Genomic DNA, 13,714 nt, shown 5'->3' with positions numbered 1-13,714 from the left:
TGCACCACAGGCGGGAGATCCCAATCTGAAATCTAGGGCGACGGGAGTATTTTAGCTTGGATTCCTACCAAATGAAAGCACCCTGACTTTTTCCCAGGCACACACTTGCTGTCTGAGGTTGAAATACGCCCTCGAGGCATAACATATAAAGGACACCACACCGTAGATGCTTTTAGATGTGATTGTAATTGATGATTGTAATGGCTTGCTTTCTGTTACACCCGTGGAGGGAGGTCAGCATTTGAAATGTTTCCTAAGAGATGGAAATAATGACTTACGGTCAAGAGTTCATGGCCATTTGCATTCTTTTTAAAACATTCTCGTTCATATTTGAGCGTAGCAGGTGAATCACAAGTAGTGATCATCTCTGTGGGACTTAATGGTAAATAATGCTGATGGATGTTCTTCTGATTGTGTCTGTGCACCCTCGTTTATCTTATTAAAGGAGAAGAGCGACAATCAATGAAGCACTCAATAGAGAGGGTAGGGCTGGGACTGCAGCTGGGAGAAATGAGCCCACATTGGGTGTTTGCACTAAGATCGAGTACTTTACTCTCAATAGTTTCATGATGAATGTTTTTGGAAAATAGGCCGCACACTATATGCATAAGAAAGCATTGTATGTCTTGTCTGTTCTGGTCTATTTCCTGTTCTTCCCCGTTGCCCTAGTGTTGCTCTCACAATGTTATTTTTACTTTGTTTTCTCTGAAGCAAGTCACTGGAGTTGTGTTTCATGTTGTTGCTGTGTTTTGAACCCGACTTCCCCAAAAGCTGATTGATGGCCCTTCACACATGTAAAACTACTCCGAGCCGAAATGAGTCCAAAAATCCGATCCCCCAATAGTGAAGCCAATCTCTCATGTCCCGTGTTACAGCTGACTACCACAGCAGCGGGAACATAGTAAACAACGGCTGGAAGATCCACAACACGGCCAAGAACAAGTGGTTCGTCTGCATGGCCAAGACCCCGGAGGAGAAGCAGGAGTGGCTGGAGGCCATCATGAAAGAGAGGGAGCAGAGGAAAAGTAAGAAGGCGCTTGACTGTATCAGTATCGGGGAGTCATTTCCCCTTTTATTTTTTCTCCTCAACATCTGTCTTGAATATAATAGCTGTGAATATTTGGGTTGTTAAATAAATTGGGTAATTATTTGGGTCATTGAAGACGTGTTTAACCTTCTCAATGAAAAGGTGAGTAAACACCAGCCATCCAGTTGTGGCATCTGCATCCATGAGCGAAAGACAAAGCGAGGGATACGGTGATATTGTGTGTGTCTTTGCTAACACAATAAAGGGTGTTAAATTCCTACAAGGAGAACTCTAATTATCGGTATCTATCGTACCCATTTTGAGATTGTGGGCGTGATAATCCCGTTATCGTGTCAGTCATTACGACTGTTAGCACAGACACGGAAAGACAATGCTAATTATCTTGTGAAATTAAGAGACATTAACCTTCTGGAGCTAGTAATTGGTGTCACATCGAGTCTAGGAGCTGAGTGCAACCAAATTGTGAATGCCAAGATATTGACAGGCTTTTTTTTTTGCACCCTCCCTTCTTCCCTCCCCTGCTGCATAGGTCTGAGGCTCGGCATGGAGCAGGACACGTGGGTGATGGTGTCAGAGAAGGGAGAGAAGCTCTACCACCTCATGACCAAGGGCAACCTCATTAAGGACCGTAAACGCAAGCTCACCACCTTCCCCAAGTGCTTCCTGGGAAGGTGAGATTCTTGTTGGTTTCCTCTGTGTCAGTGTGAGCTCTGCAGCTGTGAGGGAGTGAGTGAGTGTCAAAGTGGATGACTGTGCCGTGAGATAAACCAGAACGAACATCTAATTCTGTGTATTTGCAGATATGCAGGTCTTTATGTTTGAGAAGTAGACAGAGAGGCCTTGCACAGTGTTGAATCAATAATATTCACACCTACATCATATGGTAAATTATACATATTAACACAGATCAGTTACTCCATCCCTCAATTTCATTTCTTAAGTGGGCAAGAATTTCTAAAGACAGCAGCCGGGAGGAAGAAAGCGTCTGTGCTTTTTCTTCAGGTGGCTCTGTGTTATGTGCGTCTGTAGTCTCGGTCATGGGAAAATCAAATCCAGCCAGATTCAGCCCATGAATCTTATTTAAGGATTATTGGTGTGGTGTGTGTGTGGGGACGGATCAGCCACTGAATGCCAGTCGTAAATCACAGGGAGATATCCCTGTGCCGCTCAGCTGACTGCCCGCTTTCTCCATCGCCCATGTTAGATTACAATCAGCTTACTGCTGAGGAATCCATGACTGCAGTAGAGGGCCCATTATACCATTGGGCAGCTGTGTGTGTGTGTGTGTGTGTGTCTTGGTAACATGTTCTTTGTTTCCTCTTGTCCTTGAACTTCCACAGCTTCACTATGCCAGTAAACTGTCCTTCCATGTTTACGTCTTGTGAGTCTAAATGTGCCCATCTATCCTCCGCTTGCTGATAGGTGAGAATATTTACTGTGAAGCTCAGCTCCAAATCCCGTCCTTGAGCTATTTTCAGCATGCATGAGTTGATGCCCCCATTTCAGCGCTGTGCTTTCATCGTGTAAGATGGAGATGTCTCGTTGTCATATCGACTTGCCAGGTTCTCGTGCAGTTAATGAGCGCCAAAGTTGGTCTGAACTGAGTCTGCCCAGGGTTTCATCCAGAAACGCTCTTTAAATTTCGAATTTAAACACTTCAATTTCAAACTGTAGGGGGCACGGACTGTAACTCCCATCATTGATGTTCATCAGAACCGTGTGATCATCAAACTACCTGCTGGGATATGATGTTCCCCTCACTGAGCCTTTGAAAGCGTTACACGGGAAATCTTGATGGGATGTCGCACCTCTTTCGCTGCTGAACGGGATAAACACACAAAGCTGTAACCTCAATCCAAACCTCAGTCCATTCCTGCCACGTTGCTTGGTGAGAAGCGACACTTTGTGAGACTTAGAAAGTGACAAAGCTGGATCAGGATAATAAAATCTACAACCATCTGGCTGCAGCAGAAGAGCTCTCCGTGTTAGAAAATAGAAAATCTACGTGACATCTTTTTTGATAGAGTGAAGGGTTGGGAGTAAAATAAAATATTTTCATGAGACAGTGTTGGTTGGATGTTGTATGAACTGTGTGCCTGTCTTGACTCTTGAAATCACATCACAAATTTGCCTTGTAAACGCCCCACTACTTTTCAGCATGAGCCATGTTTTCCATTTGTTCAAATTTTTTACAGAGATGTTTTGACTGGTAATAAATACACTGAAAATCACCCGAGCTTAAACAGTCGGTTCTAAAATCCCTGTTATTTTTGAAAGCATGGGGAGAGAAAAAAGAAACAACCAAAAAGTCCAATTGGGCATAGTTGTGGCCATGTTACATCGCATGGTGGTTTGGAATGAGGAATTACTTTCTCCTTTGGTCCACGCAGACAACACCAGATCCCTCGCGGTCTGGAGAAGGAATGGATCTGTCAGCTAAAAAGATTAAAAGGATCAAACGTTGGTCATATATGGGCACTTCATTGAGTCTGAAGAGATCACATGGTGAGAAAGCAGCTCAGGGAAGCTCCTTTTGGAAACCTATCCCTCTATACGCAACTTGGCCAACACCTGGATGAAAAGACATCTCTAGCTTCTCTGTACTTCCCCCGTCTGAGGTTATCATGGAGATGATTACATGTGGGCGTAATTGGTGAATTGGAACCAGCATGGTATGTCCCGGATGAAAGCCACATTGCCTATGGCTTCCACTCAGCCCACTCCCTCCATTGTGAAATGCGTTGCCTTTATTCTCCTACCACGCCTCCTCGTTCTCTTTTTTTGGATTTTTGTTGGGTCCCGAGCTCCTCCCCTTTAAGTGGTACAATCGCATTTGTGGTTTGGTTCCTGTGACAGTGTAATTCATCAAAGAAAATGTGTGTGACAGACACCGAGCTTGCAGTTATATCATCCAATTTTAAACCTGGAATAAAACAGAAAAACAAAAGGGATTCAAAGTGTGTCTTTTCTGCACATGACAGACAATAGTGTCTCCTTGTCGTGATATATGTTGATGAAAAGCCCTTCAGGAGCTCAATGAAAAGGTTAGACACCCTACAAGAAATGCTCTTTGTCTTCGTCAGCCTCTGCTCTTTCTTTTTGACGGTACTTGGCACGCACATTTTGCTCCATCTGCTCACACCAATGTTAAAATTCAGCAGAAGCTGAATAAAAAAAGTGCTGCATGTGGACGTAGTCAGCGGTTCGTGCAGAAAACAGGCAGATATAATCATACACCAGTTAACATACTGTACCAATATTGTACGAAAGTAGATACTCTGTGGGAGTTGATCATCTTAATGTAGTGGCGTAGAGAAACTTAAAGCAATAGTTTGACATTTTGGAAAGAGATTGAATCTGCTAAATATGAAGCTACCAGCAGCCGACTAATATGTTAATTAACGAGCTTTAGAATTGCTACTAAGCATTTTGTATTACCCGTTACCGATCGGTTAAACAATCTCAAATGATCGATGTGTGCACAAATATGTCTTAAATGTTGCCACATTCCACATGTCGATTTTAATTGCGTGAAACAGTTTATTGCATATGTGACCCCAAATCCACTGAAGGCCATGAGAATTCCACAGTCGAAACTTTCATGGTGTTTTTCCTTCCATGGTTAAGGTGCAGAGGTTGACAAATTGACGTTGTTATAGACTTGTGCTTTTCCCCCCGTGGTCTGTTGCGTAGAGAAAAGACGCCAAGGATGAGTGGTTAAAGAGTGACGGAGGTTTGGGTGTTTGGTCAAGTTGTTTCTCCGAAAACATTCGTAATTGCCCCAGTTGGCTCGACGCTGAAACCCGACCACCTCCGTCATGGACCGCAAGTGAATTCCAGTGGTGCTGCTGGCCGTGTTTGTTTGTCTTTTATAGGCAGACAGGACATCGAGGATTTAACCGGATAAGATCCTCTGCCTGTCCTCAACCCTTTTACTCTTTCTTTATTTTCTCCTCTTACTCTCTCTCTCATGCTTGAGTCACTAAATTATGGAGAATTATCCCGTTTCGGTCATTTGGGCCCTCAGAAGATCAGATGCCATGTTTGTTTTTCCTGGGGGTTTGGTTTGTTTCCTCTTCCCAGTTGTAATTGATGCGGAGCAAAACCCATCGTTCATTTTCCATCATGAACTTCCTGAGATTCAATTCAATTGTTTGGATTTCATTGTGTTACATCGTAATGTCTGAAATAAATGAAGTTGAACAAAACACAAAGCCTAAAGCCTGCTGAACAGATGTGCCCCCCCAGCAGTCAATATATCATCCCTCTTCGCCAAGATAGTGTTGCCATATTCTCAGCAAAGGCCACCACCTTTTCCAATTTACAGATTATTGAGGGTTAATTCAAAGCGCTCTCCGCTGATCACTCTCTTCTATAGAGCGATGGGATTTCCCCTCGGGGATTTTGTGTACGTTTGCTGTGTTATCCCTGTCAGAGTATGTGCGCTATTGTGTCACTGTTGCCTTTTTGTGTTTTCCCCCAGTGAGTTTGTGTCTTGGCTGATGGAAATTGGCGAGACAGGCAACCCAGAGGAAGGGGTTCACCTGGGTCAAGCGCTGCTGGAGAATGGAATCATCCACCATGGTTAGTTCTCTCAATTTCCTCCCACTAAGACCTGCTTCGACATCCTTTGCTGTTCCTTATCTACAACCAAATCTACCACAGTTACATAGTGCTAAACTGTAGAGTGCATGCAAATGCCTGTCATTGCCTCACCTAACCTATAACCACGTCCAGTGAATGTTTCTCATTCAGCAAGCACTGTCACAATATCTTCCCTCCCTGGCTTGAGCCTACAATGCAGATGCAGCTGTTTTTATTGACGTATGTCTTAGCAGGTGTCCCACTCCCTTCACACAATGTTTAGGCAAGGGGTTATGAATGTTAATGCTTTGCATTCACACTGAATGGCGCGTACCGCTCTGCATGTTTTATTTTTTCTTCTTCTTCAAAAGAGTAGGGGCCCCAAGCCAAGTTGTATCTTGAGTCACTCGGGTGGTGCTTTATTGCTTCCTCACAGAGAAATGAGATTGGGCTTTAGAGCCGGTCCTGACAGAGAGGAATAACTCCGAGCTCCTCTGAGCTGCCTCACAGCGCTGTTAGAAATGCCCATGTGAAAAATGAGAGAATATCTTTTCATGAAAACCTTTTAATGGAACTCTCATGGCTGCAGCCAAGAATACAGAGCCAACTGTTATCACTGTTTTGGAGAAGCCTTCGACAAAGTCCCCTAAAGCAAGAGGAGCAGCTGTGTGATCTGTGACCACTCTGTATGAGCTTTGAGTCTTCCTCTTGTCTGGAAAGCTTGTTTCACCACGCAGCCCTGCTTGGCTTGAATATGTTTCAAAACCTCTTATACTTTCGAATTTAAAGTAATATGAATAACGCCCCCTTCGCGTTTGAGACTTTTTTTTTTTTTTTTTTTTCATCTTTCCTCCTGCCACTTCTCCTTTCAGAAACCTCCTTATGTTTTGAATTGCATTTTTAGTCACGGACAAACACCAGTTCAAACCTGAGCCTGTACTGTACCGCTTTCGCTACGACGATGGCACCTACCACCCCAGAAGTGACATGCATGATGTCATATCTAAGGTACACAGTGGAGCTCAAATTTGATAGAAATCACATTTGACACGCCTGTCGTTAACCTAATCAAAAGCTTGTTTTTCTCAGGGTGTTCGGCTCTTCTGCCGTCTTCACAGCCTCTTCACTCCTGTCATCAGGTAGGCAGCCATTTTCTTTCCCACTCCATCGCAAACCCAGCCAGATGGGGCCCCAGTAGCTGTGGCATTGTTTTGTTCTTTTAAGACGAACTGACTTGGGAGGAGTTGGCAAAGATGGCGACGGAGTGCTCATAGCTGTTATAAAGCATTTTTAAAGTGCGCAGGTCGTACACATTTCACCGAGTGTAACCGACAGTACATTGATCTTGTGCTCTCAAAGGCCTGACACGAAGTCATGCTGCAGGAGGCAAACATCGATTCCAATTCCTCAACGTACAACATGATCAAAATAGCCATTTGGATATCTGAAGTTCAGAACTGTTGTTTTCAAAAGTTTCAGGACTGAAATCAGTTCTGTGTGCCATTATATGTCATTCAGAGAAACACTTGGAAAGAAAAAAGCAAGCTCCCAGTATGTCATCTTATAGTGGATAATTAGTGTAAACAGGCCCATGAAATAGTCACCTAAACCCAAATGTGAAACGGGTGTTTTTGAGCAATTCTGGCTCATATCATGAAACGTCCCTTTGTCTAACCGGGTTCGAAGTGGAGCAATCTCATTTTATAGGAGTGGTTTGCTGTCAGGCTTTGGTTTTCTGTGTTGCTTTTTTTATATCTCCACTTGAACAGTGTTTGAGGAGCAGACTGCTAATGTGTTTTGCCACAAAGTACCGCTCAAGGTTGCCTGTTTATGTTCGTTTTCAAATGGCCCGCAGAAAAGCTTTAATTTCACACCAATAGAACTGCGCCATAGCTGGAAGGGGCACGCTGATCCTGCATGTATTCCTGCATCTTTTCCCTATTTCTGTTTGATCCAGCGACTAAAAAGCTTAAAGGGTGATTATGTGTGTGTGTGTGTGTCAGCATTCAGCCCACTGGCATTCGTGTTGAGGACAAATCCTTTGACGTAAAAACTCTTCTTGGTGCTCTGTGTGGTGTAAGCCAGCATAGCTGTGCAGTGCGTCCTCACTGAGAGCAGTACAATGCATCACTGGGCCTGGGAATACCAGAATTTAATTGGAGCAACCAGCCCCTGCCTAATTAGGTATAATTTCCTGGCAGAGCGAGATAGATGAAACGAAAGGGGGGGAGGGAACGTACACCACGCAACCCCCATACCCCCCCCCGCACCCCCCACACAGCTTCTGTTCCACCCCGACCTCACACCGAACTTTCCTCACACAAGAAAGCTCCGGGGAATCTGATTGTCCGTTTAAAAGGTCCACTGTATGCTAATACTGTGTACACACAGCTATACGTGTATTAATGCGATGAGAAGACATTTTTCAAAATGCACACATCCATGCTGCAAACCCACACAATGCAGAGAAGGTCAATCATAAATTATCTTCACACAGAATGGAAAAACCAACATTTCAGTTCAGAGACAAGTTTTCTTCTTTATGCTGATGAGTCCTCCGAAAACCCAATATTTATGCATGGACGTGTAGAATTTTCAAAAATAAATAACGATGTGGTGCACTGTGCTTGAGTAATCCGTCAAACCTGAAACAGTTGATTACATCTTGAAACCTTAAAAAAGAACGCTTTGAAAATGCAACGTTTGCCTTCATCTTCCATTTGCTGCGAACAAAATGTCAAGGCAAACTTTCCTCTTTGGACAGCAAGTTAAAAAAAAAAAGTTTCAGACTGCATTCTCGGGGCCTGTGCAGCAGTGTGGGTAACACTGGGAACATCAACACCAGACTGACATGGGGCACCCTAGGGCCAAACACAGCAGGGGCCGTTACCAGCCGTGCTCGGAGGAATGCTGTTTTGCTGTCACCACATGTCAGAAACGCACACAGATTTATGACGCAACTGCCGGTGCTTGAAAAGTGGCCACGCCCTTTCTGACAGTGGGAATTATTAGCTCTCTTTTAGGCTCCATTGCTATTTGTGTTTAAATAGACCAAGAAAGTACGACTTCACGTGTTCACCATCTGGATTTATTACGGTTAGAGTGAATCACAGAGTTGAAAAGTAGCATGGCACAGTTCAGGTTTGAAGGCAGCATCTTGTTTTCCGAACCCTTCTCATGACGTTTTCTGCTTTTCTTACCAATCCAGGGACAAGGACTACCATCTGCGGACCTACAAATCAGTGGTGATGGCCAACAAGCTGATAGACTGGCTTATCGCACAGGTAAACCCTGGTTTAGCTTCATACACATACAAAGACGAGTACTAGTATCTTATATCCGTTATCAGTGGAAGTATGATAACGATGTGATCACATAGTGCGCAGTCAACCAAGTGTTTGTCCGAATAAACGATTCCAAGCAAAATGATGAATCGAATAGTTCGATCGTAATTCGATTTGTTTGACATGCGTGAAAAGTTTTTTCTGAAGTAATGCACAACTTCAAACGTCACGTTTTTGACTGTCGTACATGTGCTTTTGCGGGCCACCTCAAATGTGCAGCAGAGGAAAGAAACTGAGACAACAAAGCGTTTCTTGCCACCAGACTCGAGGCTCTCAGCGGAGCCAAAAGGAAACGACGAAAGAAACGCGGAATTGATTCGACAGCTGAGCTTTATTAGCTTTGACAGGAAGCTTTGAGGTTGACAGATTGATAGTCCTGTCCAGGATGACAACAAAGAAATGAAATGTGTACGGCCACCACCACAGAATCAATGGCAGACGTCACATGTTTGTGTCTGCATATAAGTGTGCGCGCGTGTGTGTGTGTGTGTGTGGTAGTCCATATGAATGTGTTTGACACAGGCCAGCGGAATAGCTCTGGCTCCTTCAGTGGGACTTCAAGAGCTGTCACACTATGTTGTCTAGACATGATGTTCAAGATGGAGCGTGGCGTGGCTCTGCTGGCCTCTGGGATTTTTGGATGCAGGAACAAAAGGGGGGGAGGGAATGTGTTTAAAGTGTGACATTCTGACTGCTCTCTAAACATACAATGTCCTTTTGTTCTGTCTCTTTCTCGCCTCGACTCGTTTACTCTTTCCGCACTTTATGCTTAAACATTTCTCCGCTGCACCCGCTCTGTCTCTTTCCCGTGTCTTCTGGTGCAGGGGGACTGCAGAACCAGGGAGGAGGCGTTGATCTTGGGGGTGGAGCTGTGCGACAATGGCTTCATGCATCACGGTACAGCACTTCTCACTGCCGAGTATTTCAACAAACCCCCAAAAGAAAAGTTCTTGATCCCGCTGTTCGCACACAGTGGAATCCTCTCCACTGTGTGCTAAATGAGAGTTGAACGCTTTGGAGAAACCGCACAGAGGGCGGCTGGCATTTAGCATCCTGTTTTAGAACACAACCACTCTTGTTCTCTTTCCATTACTACTTATAATCCCGTTGACACGCAACAGGAATAGAACATATTTCCAATCCAGTGAATGAATTAGTATGTGTGGCTCGGGCTATGGCTGTATCCATGCATGCTATCGTTAACTGCGTGCCTATTTGTGTGCATCTGAACTGAAGTAACCACGTTCAGGGTGCATGCAGGTCTTGCCTTAGCTGTGAGAACTTGGCAGAGAACACATGGATGTTTTTCAGTTTATGTGCAAAATGGTCAGAAGCCATGGTTACAGCTTGTTTATGCGAGTCAGACTCGTTTTTAACTCTGCTCCTCCCTCGTGCCAAAGTCCACATCATGCACACTACAGTATGAGTCACAGCGTGTCCCCTTGTACCTCCATGATGTAACTGCTCCAAACTATCCACAGTTCCAGCCTCACTCTACAAATTACCAGCGCATCTATGGAACATAACAGTCCCAGCCATCAAACTTTTCACTTCCACAGCCTGCAGGATAATTTCACCATTCGTGCCAGTAAGTTATTTGGCCTGACAATGTGCTTGTTAAACCTACATCTGATCTTGAGTGGAATGAAGAATAGGGTTATTTTTCCCCTTTTGCCATGAAGACTGGGTTCATGCAATGGAAGTGGGGTCTCACTTTCTCTCACAGTGGGCTTGCTCCATTTGGCATGTGATTAATCATGTTCAAACGTCTTAACTTCGTGAACAATGCTTGATTAATTATTTGAATATGTTCTCATCATGCACAGCACTAGATTCTGAGAGTCAAGTTTTCAATAAACCATCAATAGGCAGTCTGAGTCATTGAACTAGAACATATTTTAATTTCATACGGTGGCCTTGTAGGACAATTGTAGTGATTTTACATTTTCACAAATCACATATTCTATGACATGATTATCCAATTTGCAAAGCATTTTTCTGTATTACATAATCCTTACACACAGCCATTGGTTTCCATTAATTTCCCGACAATTTAGTTTCATAATCCTCGTCAAAGTCACGTCAAAGTTACATCATACTTTTGAGGTTAAAACCTTTTTTTTTGTAACTCTCAAAAATGCATTACCCTGAGAAAGATGAGACAAAAACAACTGCTGAGTTGATGTTCGCTGTGATGGATTACACAACGGCCGTCCATACGTGACCTGTAGTTGGACCTAAAACTTTCAAACACGCTGGGTGCCAGCAATATTCAGCACGTTTAATGTCAGTTGTTTCTGTTTCTCACATTTACTCAGTTGTGACTGTGTTGTTACCTCCTTCAGTGTTGGAAAAGAGTGAATTCAAGGACGAGCCCTTGTTGTTCCGTTTCTTCGCTGATGAGGAGATGGAGGGTTCCAACACCAAACACAAACCTATGAAGCACGACCTGAAGATAGTTGAGAACGTCATCTCCAAGTCTCTCCTGGTGAGCGCCCGCGTACTGTGTACTCCGTGGTGGCTTATTGATTGATTAGCTCCCGTCCTGTCTAAATGACTGTGACTTTGCTGTAAAGTACCCACAACTCAGAACAAAACCGAAGGCACGGTAAATCATAAGAAGGCACACAGCTGTGAGGAGGAAAAGTCATAACACTGCAAAAGTCCATTTTACACCTCAGTAAGCATTCTTTTCTGAGGAGTGAGCAAATACGACCAAGGGCTGCTATCTGCACGTAGCAGTATCTGCTTCTGGTGTGTGTGTGTGTGTGTGTGTGTGTGTGTGTGTGTGTGTGTGTGTGTGTGTGTGTGTGTGTGTGTGTGTGCTCTGTGGAAATGTCTCAGTCTGCTGGCTTGGGATTCTTCTGATGGGAGACGTGTTGTTTTCCTCCAGATAAGGCCGAGTGACGGAGGCTACGGCTTCATGCTGGAAGAGAGAAACAGAGTCCCCATCATCAAATCTGTAGAGAAGGGCTCCCCAGCTGAGGTGCGAATGCACACACACACACACACACACACACACACACACACACACACACACACACACACACACACACACACACACACAGTACATACATGCTTATTGAATGAATTGATTTCCAAATGTCGTTATTGTTACTTCTGAAACAGGGTCCTCACTGAGTGAATTTTTGCGATTGTACAAATGCATGTAATCTCCTACGGGTGTTTCTTTTCTTCACGGTGTTCAGACTGTCCCCCTTTTGTAATTCAACAGCTGCATTTGATTGAGTTTCCTCAAAGTTGTTCTGCAAATCTGTGATGCTTTTATCGCAGATGAGTGTCAACAGAAGCCTTTTGTTGTTAAAATGTGGTTTGATCATCAGTCATGAAAGAAATCCAAACCTCTAACCTGCTTTTATGGCGATAGACACGGATGCTAACATTAGAAGCATTATCGTGCAGAAATGGAGCGCATTAAAGGGCACCATATTTTTGAGGTCTCCTTTGGTGTTTAGCTTTGATCTGCTCGATGGAAATGGGGCCGAGGAGTTTTGAAGGCAAATGTGATCAATATGAGCTCACGACCCATAATTCCCTCCAGCCCTGAAGTAGCACAGAATGAGCCTGTATGGTCTGGATCGCATACACATATTCAAACTGGGACAATGAAATCCACAACAGGATCCAGCTGTGTACTTATAGATAAAAGCTATCTCTGATATCTAGAAATCCTTTGGGAATATTTGTGTTCTTGTACCAAAGTTAATCTGAAGCTCAAAATGCCAAACATTTCATTGGGATTCTGTATGACATTAAAAACTGATGTTTGACTTCATATTTTTCGATCATCTCTTCGTTCCTCTTCTCTAAGATGGCTGGCCTGGAGGTGGGGAAGAAGTTGTTTGCCATAAATGGAGACCTGGTGTTCCTCAGGCCTTTCTCTGAAGTGGAAGCTCTCCTCAGGCAGTGCTTCAACAGCAAAGGACCCCTCAGGGTGCTGGTTAGCACCAAGCCAAGAGAGTAAGTCAGTTCTGCATGTGCACGTGCGTTAATGTGTGCATACGGAGGTTTAAAGAAATATTGTCAAAGTCATCTTGCGGCAGCTTATTGTCCCTCCTCTTGTCACCAGGACGGTAAAGATCCCCGACTCCGCCGATGGGTTGGGTTTCCAGATCCGTGGCTTCGGTCCTTCCGTGGTCCATGCCGTTGGGAGAGGTAAGAGATCGACCGCTTGAGCTGTCTCGATTCATCGTGTTATTGTGGCACAGCTGGCCAGCAGATGCCACAGCAGTATGGGTGGGTGTGCGTGTCTTGGCCACAAGGGGCCAATTTCCCTCACTCATGCTCTCCATGTGGTTCAGCTGGTTGCTTAATGGTGCTGCCAAAATGGAGCATTAGCTGGTTGTCAGTCACTTTTCCACATTATTCTCCATGTACCTTTTCACAGAGTCCCTGTTTTTCTCCGAACCCTGCGTGTTTAGTAGCACTGCTATCGTGGCTGGCACACGATAGGGTCGAATCAAAAAACAATCCATGGCCTTGTCTGGCTGAATTTTTTTTTTTTCGTAAGCAATCTAAGTGGGACAGCAAGGTAGAAATGTGCTTGTGTTTGTGTCTGTTTGTGTGTGTGTGTGTGTGTGAATGTGTTGTCTTGATGACGCGGTTGCCTGGGAACCTGCTGTGTGTTTAAGTCGATGCTCTCATCCACCCGAGACGAAGCTGATGATGTAGAAGGTGTCTAATCACTTAGATTGTCATAACAGCTGCTGTCCCCTGG

The 13,714-nt window shown here is 44.3% G+C and overlaps 1 protein-coding gene across 3 annotated transcripts in view; it reads left to right on the top strand.

Annotated features, from left to right (window-relative positions):
- Nucleotides 1-13,714, top strand: part of prex2 (phosphatidylinositol-3,4,5-trisphosphate-dependent Rac exchange factor 2) — a 72,387-nt gene that overhangs the window by 22,434 nt on the left and 36,239 nt on the right. For all 3 annotated transcript variants that reach the window (XM_079291600.1, XM_079291599.1, XM_079291601.1), the window contains 11 exons: nt 876-1,025; nt 1,578-1,719; nt 5,532-5,632; nt 6,537-6,640; nt 6,722-6,771; nt 8,841-8,916; nt 9,801-9,873; nt 11,322-11,464; nt 11,870-11,962; nt 12,809-12,957; nt 13,067-13,152. In XM_079291600.1, coding sequence (XP_079147726.1) covers nt 876-1,025; nt 1,578-1,719; nt 5,532-5,632; nt 6,537-6,640; nt 6,722-6,771; nt 8,841-8,916; nt 9,801-9,873; nt 11,322-11,464; nt 11,870-11,962; nt 12,809-12,957; nt 13,067-13,152 — 1,167 coding nt within the window. The remainder of the gene's footprint in view (nt 1-875; nt 1,026-1,577; nt 1,720-5,531; nt 5,633-6,536; nt 6,641-6,721; nt 6,772-8,840; nt 8,917-9,800; nt 9,874-11,321; nt 11,465-11,869; nt 11,963-12,808; nt 12,958-13,066; nt 13,153-13,714) is intronic.

Source organism: Melanostigma gelatinosum (assembly GCF_949748355.1).
Source record: "Melanostigma gelatinosum genome assembly, chromosome: 20".
Classification (NCBI taxonomy): Eukaryota; Metazoa; Chordata; class Actinopteri; order Perciformes; family Zoarcidae; genus Melanostigma; species Melanostigma gelatinosum.
The sequence above is the reverse complement of the archived record's forward strand: the minus strand, read 5'-3'. Positions and strand labels throughout refer to the sequence as shown.